The 8,467-nt window shown below is 36.4% G+C and overlaps 1 protein-coding gene across 3 annotated transcripts in view; it reads right to left on the bottom strand.

Moving 5' to 3' along the window:
• Positions 1-1,077: 1,077 nt before the first annotated feature.
• Ncbp1 (nuclear cap binding protein subunit 1) overlaps positions 1,078-8,467 on the bottom strand; it is a 34,868-nt gene continuing 27,478 nt past the window's right edge. For all 3 annotated transcript variants that reach the window (XM_026414852.2, XM_026414860.2, XM_026414869.2), the window contains 5 exons: positions 7,896-7,999; positions 6,484-6,598; positions 3,197-3,325; positions 2,514-2,627; positions 1,078-1,645 (listed from right to left, as the gene is read on the bottom strand). In XM_026414852.2, the coding sequence (XP_026270637.1) occupies positions 1,532-1,645; positions 2,514-2,627; positions 3,197-3,325; positions 6,484-6,598; positions 7,896-7,999 (576 nt within the window). In that variant the 3' untranslated portion in view covers positions 1,078-1,531. The remainder of the gene's footprint in view (positions 1,646-2,513; positions 2,628-3,196; positions 3,326-6,483; positions 6,599-7,895; positions 8,000-8,467) is intronic.

Below are 8,467 nucleotides of genomic sequence, written 5' to 3'. Positions count from 1 at the left end.
CCATTATACATGAAAAGAGGATCAAGAGAAAGGAAATGAACATGAACATCTACAAATGTCTCTAGAATGTGGACCAAGTATAGCTAGCTAACCTATGCTAGGCAATGTGGAAGTATTACAGAGCAGTTTAAGATCAAATAAAGTCATCAGAGCCTTAAACGTTATCCACTGGCTTCTTGTGAACAAAAGCCACTTGAAACTACATACTGTGTGCTGTGGTAAAGCAATGGGAAGGAAGAACAGTATACCTAAGATTTCCTTCCTTAAATAGTATGGTATTTAAAATCCTAGGAATTCCCATCTATTAAATGGACTGTTTCATAGCCACCAAAATGTATAGCAAACTAATATGACCATATATCAAAACATGGAAAATGCTCAATGCATCATACACTTAGGATGTAATAAGTTTAAAAAGTTACTATACTTTTTTTTGGTGTGCAGATGCACAAAAATATTACCAGTAACTATAGAATTATTATTGTTTTAGTGAAAAAAAGACTAAAAATCCCACAACTTTGAAATGTCAGAGAATTCCTTATATACAGATACATTATTTTACAAAATGCTCTTAAGTCTCAATACCACATAGGGAAAAAAACCTCAGGAATTAGTTATTTGAATCAAGACACATGGAGACAAAACCCAAGCTGACATCTAATTCTAAATACAGTTTTAGCTAATCTGTGTCCATTTCCACTTAGCATGTGGTTTGCTACATGATCTTGGACAAATCCCTCTCAGAGGCAACAGGCAATGACCTGATGCTCTAAGATCATGGTTCTCCAACTGGAAACAACTGGGGAGCTTTAAGAACTTTAAGATGGTGTCCAGCTTCTACCTCTGGAGATTGTTTAAATTTAAAGTAACTTCAGATTCCTAGGTAAGTTGGTATGGACAAATTTGGGTATCACCACTCAAAATAGTAACACTTTTACATACTAAGTAGTAGTATCTCAAAATACTTAAGAAAAATATTTTGAAGAGAAAATTTCAAACAGTATCAAAGTGTGCCTTCAATAGTAAATCATTAATTTAAAAAGTAAACTAAGATGGTAAATCACGAAATAACCAAGATTAAAAAACATACTTTTAGTTTTATTTCAGCCATGTCAGGTTATCCATGAGCTGTGAAAAGCTATGCTAGCTGGTAATAAACCCATCAGTTCTATTTACTACTTTATAACGCAAGGTTGACCTCTAGTGTTTCACATACCTCAAATCTGTCGTTTTGTGCCGTAAGGAAAAAACATATCAAATGATCACAGGAAAGTTGTATCTGTCACATATAATACATCATGGTCCTTGTCACATTGCTATCATTAAGAAATATTTGCTTTTTAAGGGAAATTAAAGGTACTTCCATATTCCTCATTGTCCTTCTTCCCCTTTGTTTCCTTTAAGAAGTGAAGGCTATTATAAGAAACCAAGCCTTCAAACCACAAAAAATAAGACAAATTATTTTAAGATATTAAAAAACAAAACAAAACAAAACAAAACCTTGACACGAGGGAAAAAAAAAATATGACCCTTAGGCCTGCAGAGCACAGAACTGCTGGAACACAGCCAGGATATGAGGGTCTAATTCAGCAGTGAAGAGAAGGTTCTCCAGGGTCACCATATATTGCTGGATTATCTGATGATGCTGTAGACACAGAAAAGTGGTGTTCAGGTCAGTCATAGCAAGTAAATAATCATGGAGAACATCTACCTCAGCAGCCCACCCATGCTGTGAAATGAGAAGACGAAGTAGGAAAAGGCAAGTAGTCCAGGCTGACGGGAATAACAGACTCTTCAAAAGCCCAGCATTAAGAAAACGTACAAGGAGATGTGAAAAAAGGGGTGTCCAAGAGCTTTTCTAAACAACGCAGTCATTACCAGCCTGTCCAAAGTGTAACTCAAGATGCCACACTGTGGCAGTGGCTCTTGTGTGTGGCTATCACTAGTATAGACTGGTCAGGATATAATATTTTAGGACTTGAGTGTACTTAGGGATTCTTACAGGTTAAAACTTTTTAAATTTGTAGTGAATAAGAAAAAAATCTAGAGGAACTCCTAATGACTTTTGCATTCATGATTTTTCTAGAACAAACAAATGAAGATTAATGTCTGAAGTTACAAAGAATCAGCTCCACATTCTAACTTAAATCTAGCTGAGAGCAGGTGCTAACAGGTTTCTATGTGAAGAGACCTCAGCTTACCTTGCTTCTGTGATCACTGTTTATCATCTGAACATGAGATTTTTAAGTACTTTTATAAAACCAATTACTATTTGCTTAGCTTTTATTTTTTTAATTTATTTTAGATTACATTTGAGATCCTTAGCATAGAAAATTTCAATTGGGAGTCTATGTGATAATAAGCCAATTTAAACCTAAATATTCTGAAGAATAGCAGCAAATGAAATTAACTAAAGGGCCTACAGGTTACTACATAACCTCCTTGAAAATTTGGTGAGGAAACCTTTGTGGCTGAGAATATAGTATTTATCATAAACAATGTTCCTCACAAACCTGCAGGAAGATCTGCTGGAGCCTCTCTATACAGTTCTTGTACCATGGTGTCAATACACTGGTTCCGTCAGTTTCACATCGTACTAAGTGCTCAGTCAAGATCATGATAAAACGCTGGAAAGGAGGAATGAAGATGAAGTATTAGAGGGGTAATTTTATACTTCAGAAACAAATTCATGACAGAGACTTCCAAGTATGGCCTGTTCCACCCAGTCTTTGAGCTGTGTACTCCTAACTCTCATGATTCACTGAATATTGTCAATCTAGAAAAGGAAACCAGTAATAATTTGAATTGGTGCATCCTTTTGGGCAATACATAATGATTCAATGTCTAAATTTTTCTAGTAATATTACTTTTGGGTCTCTATTCTGGGAAAATAATCAGAAACGTTAAGAGGACACTGTGAACAAAAATGGTCATCAGGATGCAAAACAATCATTTAAATCAACAATAGGGAATAATTAAATATGAAACAGACATTTCAATACTAAGTACACAGCACAGAACTAAGAATACATGGTGGCCTCCAAATACTAACATTTTCTTTTGTAAATTTTTGTATTATTAAAACTTTTCTGTAAATAAGCATGCATTCCTTTTATAATTGAAAATAAGTTTTTTTTTTTTTAATGAAAGAGATGTATTGATTCCCTCTACATGTCAATGTGTCAAACCAAGTTACCTGAAATATGACGAGGAAGAGGTTCTTCTGCTCACTCTGAGCAGACTCCACTTTTTCCTGCAACCTTTCTATTTGCTCCTCAAGGGCCCCATCTTTCCTGTCACTGCTTCTGTCATCATCATCACTTCGCTGCAGAAAGCACAGGGACAAAAGGGAATTATTTACAACTCCAGTGTATTAAATCCCATTAAAGAAAGGGAAGGATTTTATTGTGTCAGGTCAAATGCTATTTAAAGACTTGTATTCTGTTGGGCACTCGCCTATAATCCCAGGTACTCTGGAGGTCAAGGCAGGAAAATCACCGAGTTTGAGGTGAGCCTCAGTAAACTTAGAAAAACTCTACCATAAAATTTTAAAAATTAGGGCTGGGGATGTGCTCAAGCGGTAGCGAGCTCGCCTGGCATGCGTGCGCCCCGGGTTCGATCCTCAGCACCATATACAAACAAAGATGTTGTGTCTGCCGAAAACTAAAAAATAAATATCAAAATTCTCTCGTAAAAAAAAAAAACTTAAAAAAATTAGTATATTAGTATACACCTAGTGCTGTACGTTAGTGGTAGAGAACCTAGATTCAATCCCCGAAGAGGGGTATGTGTGTATGTAAGGGGAAACTTATATGTATGGTAAAAGGCCCTTACCACCCCCATCCCAAAAAATCTCCAGGTCCTCTTTTGGTTCAGAAACATGTTTTCACTGAAGTTTTATCCGTACTTGCTAGGCCAGCGAAATTTAGTGACACTTGTCTTGGAACAGCAGTGGGAGTGCTGACTATCAAATAATACTGTCTGACCACCTGTGTGAAGTTAACAACAGGAAGGTACCCTGTTAATCTTTCATCCCTAATGGACCACACGGAAAAGATGGACAGGCCCTCCTGCAGCTCATAGCCCAGGTTGTTCATTCTCATCAGAAATAAAAAATAGCTTAAAGTGACATGTAGTAATTTAAAGCAGACTGTTCAAGACTCTGACGGTAATAATGGGCTCAATCTACCCCTGTACAGCTTTAATTATTTCTTCCAACTTCCTCTGAAGAGTATATAGCATTTAAATCAAAACTAAACTGAGAGTTCATCTCATACTAACAGGAACGGCAGCCATCAAGAATACAAATAATTAATGCTGGCGAGGATGGGGAGGAAAGGGAACACTTTTATACTATTGGTGGGGTTGTAAATTAGTACAACCACAATGGAAATGATTACAGAGGCCCCTCAAAACACTAGGCATGGAACTACCATATGACCCAGCTATACACTCCTAGGTATTTATCCTGAAGAATTAGGGTCACTACACTACAGTGATACACGCATACCCACATTTACAGCAGCGAAATTCACAATAGCCCAAACTATGGAAACAGTATGTGTCCATCAACAGATGAATGGATAAAGAAAATGTGGTATATATTCAAAGTAAGTTTTATTCAGTCATAAACAGAACTAAAGACCATTATATTAAGTGAAATAAGACAAACTCAGAAAGTCAAGGAAGTGTGTTTTCTCTCATATGTGGAAGCTAGAGAGGAAAAAGGAAAACGGAAAAGAAGATCTCATGGAAATCAAAGAAGGTCAGTGGAAGGAATGGATCAAGGTGGGAGACAGGCAAGGTGGGGGAAGTGCCGGGAGTGATCCTGGTCAAATTGTATTGTTAAATATGTAACAGTAAATCCTACCATTATGTAAAACTATAATGTACCAATAAAAATGTTGAGAAAGGGGGAAAAAAAAAGAAAAAGGCCTACTGACAAGTAGCTAAAGCAGCACTCTTGGAGAATATACAGCATTTGCTTATTTGGCTGACAAAATAAGGCAGAATAAAAGGCAAGATTTAATCTTCATATTATTGAAGAAGGGAAAGGGTAAGAGGTTAGATGGCTGAGCTATTCTTGGCTCTCGGTATGTTACATACCAGGTTTCTTTTGGCATGAAGATGGGTGTCACGCGCAGAACCTAGAAAGCCTGGTAATCCTTCTTGATACTACTCTACTGCTAAGGCCCATCTATACTTGCATCTTCCATTCTTCAAGCAAAATCATCAGAACCACTCAATGATTGTACAGAATTCTGCTTTTAACTCTACACACACCTGTAATGGAGGTCTTCCTTAGACTATAAAGCACCTGGGCACAGTTGTTTTCCTAATCCTACAGTAAGATAAGGCTAGAGTACCATTCTTTTTTTTTTTTTTAAGTTTTTTTTTGTTTGTTTTCGGTGGACACAACATCTTTATTTTTTTATGTGGTGCTGAGGATCGAACCCAGTGCCAGGCGAGCGAGCTACCGCTTGAGCCACATCCCTAGCCCTAGAGTACCATTCTTAATGGCTCTTTCTGCCATAAAGGAAATGCTACAAAGATCACACTACTAGTTACAATAGCCACATATGGCTCCTGAACACTTGAACTGTGGCCAGTGCAACAAGGAAACTAAATTTTAGCTTGTATTTAAACATTTTAAATAATTTAAAATTTAAATAGTCACATGTGCTAGCAGCTACATGTAGCACATTTCCAGAGAACAATGTAGCATGTGGGAAATCTCTGGAGTGTGACAGACCTGGGCCAAAACTGGGTCCTGTCATTTACATGCTATGTGACCCTGGAGCATGCTTCCCTCAATTTATACATCTAAAAAATAGGATGACACCATTTATAGCATTTTAGGTTAGTGAATGTATGTTTACATTCCCATGTGTCTGTATGTGTGTCTACTTGGAGACCAGCACTCAAACTTCCTGCACGTTCATATAATATAAGTCACTTAACTTTTCCCCACGTTCTACTTTGGTAAACATGCTTCACACTGGAAAGTACTGTCACGGAGAACACCAGTACTATTATGCAAAATCACAGAATGCAATCAGCTCCCTAATTCTCCTCAAAACACCTAAAATACTAAACTTTTTATTACTATGAGAATTATTTTTGTAAACTACGAGTGTCTGTCACACCCCTCTCCAAAGTACTGAGGAAGTGATAAGCCGTCTACACTCTTCTCCCTTCCCCCATGCATCAGAGAATCAGAAATAATATTGTCCTCTTTCCTTTTAGAAGTGCAAAAGAAGTTGACTCAGGTGATGAACTGGGGAAAAGTAAAGTTCATGGCTTACATCATGCAGTATAACTACTCATAACAGACTACCAGATCCTTTCCCCTCTGCTTCTGGAAACAGCTACAGAACTTGGCCTAGGAAAAAAATGAATTACCACAAAGTAACAGTCTTTGAATATTCTCTCCAGGTGCTGCCAAATCTTCTTTAATCATTTTGAAATTGACACAAGACTTACCCGTTTGTGTTGCCTTGCCAGTTTCTCTTTAGCTTCTTCTAGCTCTTTCTGGATCTTCATGACATGTTTGTTCATCTTACGAATTGTAGAATGCAAGATTTCCCAAACAAACAATCTTAAAGAAATATGCCATTTGGTTATTATATGGTAGGTTATGCTTGCAGACAATAAAACCTATAATCAAATTCTATAATCTATTCCATCCTTAAGGGCTGCTATATTTCTCCATTTGGGCACAATTAGTCATATTTCTCCAGCAAGCATCCATCTCCATTTGTTAAACTCAAGTAGACTCAAGGAAGCTCCCCGAGGGCAATACTACATTCTTGCCATTTTTCTTACTTCTATCTCTTATATGTACTGTACATATTCACTGAAGTGGCAAACTATGAAAACCACTATCATTAGGAGGAGAAATACATTTTCTCTCTTCTCAATGTCAATAGCAAGCACCCTGAACTTAATCTAAGGCTCATTTCACAAACTTTAACCACTCAAGCCAATTCTCTTAGGGAGATTTCAGAAACTTATTAGTTTATAATGACTATCAACTACTAGGCTTTAAGAATAAGATAAATTTACGTCAGCTACCTTTATCATCAAATAGAATAAAAAATGAGGATCATCTTGTAGGTACTTTAAAATAAATGGTTGATTTTTAAAAAAATCCACTTATTTTTATGTCTATGAACTAGGCCTTCTAACCTCAGGATACAGCACAGAATAGTATTTCCTTCTATAAATTTTGGCTTGGATGACAGTTTAAGTGAAAGATAATACAGCAATCTATTCATAAAACTCCAATAAAGAAAATGTTAGTCTAAAATGTTAGCAGATAGGACAAAAGAGCAGAGCACTCTGACTTTGGCAGGGGTCAGTGAAGGCTTTGCAGGTAGAAATATTTGAGCTAAGTGTTGAAGAAAAGATGATGCTCTTGAGCAATGAATTGATTCTAGAAGGCCTGGTTTGAATCGGGGCTCTGCACTTAGTTATGTGACTCTGAGCAAGCTACTGAAGCACTCTGTGACATTTTCCTATTCTGTAAAATGTGGACAATAGGGAACCTCCTTTTTGGTGTGTGAGCATGAAATGAGTTGAAAATGTAAATCATTCAGAATAATGGTTAACACATTCATGGGTGGTCAGTTTTCTGAGTGTTTGGAAATCTGAGAATGCTTTACTATTGGCTTCATTTGTGAATATCAATTTGACTGATCATACATTTGATCACACCTTATAGCCCTAAGGATTCAGTATATTTCATATCAGTGACCTCTGGCAATAAGAGATACAATGAAGTTAAAAGGCTATGATGGATTTTTATGTCTTATGAATTTTTACGAATTATTTCACAAAGTTTGTGTTCTCTAAGAATTGGTATACATGTGGTTTCTTATATACGAGCTTCAAACCTAGTAAAGTCACGAGACAGTTCTGAGGAGAAGATCCAATTTGCTACTGCAGCACAGTCAACAATCTGTGTACGGATCATCTTATCCACGAGGACAGCAATCATCTACAGGGAGAAAAGAATCTCTAGAGTAAATCACCTAATAGTAGCCAAAATAATACTACTGCTACAAAAGTAAAACAGGACTGTATAATTCATTTTTAGTGGCAAGGGAAATGAGCAATCTGTTCACTTTGTCTTAACATTTATCCTGCCCTCTGCTTGGTTCTAGTATTCTAAGATATACTATAATATTAATAAAGATTGAATGGAAAGAAAAACTCTAAATGATGATAAAAAGAATTTAGATGATAAGGCCTGTACAAAAAAAAAATGCATGTAATTTCATTTGAGTCCCCCAAATAAAAACTTTATCATAGAAAAACCTAACTATCTTATAAAATTTGTTCAATTCCCCTTTATAATACACAGTATAAAAACAATTAATATTGAGGCTTGAGAAATATGTGCTTATTTGTAGAAATTGGATAGAACAGACAACTAACCCCTATCAAACGAATACACTGCCAAGCA

The sequence above is a fragment of the Urocitellus parryii genome, chromosome 4, assembly GCF_045843805.1.
Source record: "Urocitellus parryii isolate mUroPar1 chromosome 4, mUroPar1.hap1, whole genome shotgun sequence".
NCBI lineage: Eukaryota > Metazoa > Chordata > Mammalia > Rodentia > Sciuridae > Urocitellus > Urocitellus parryii.
This window is presented reverse-complemented; position numbering and strand designations above follow the sequence as displayed.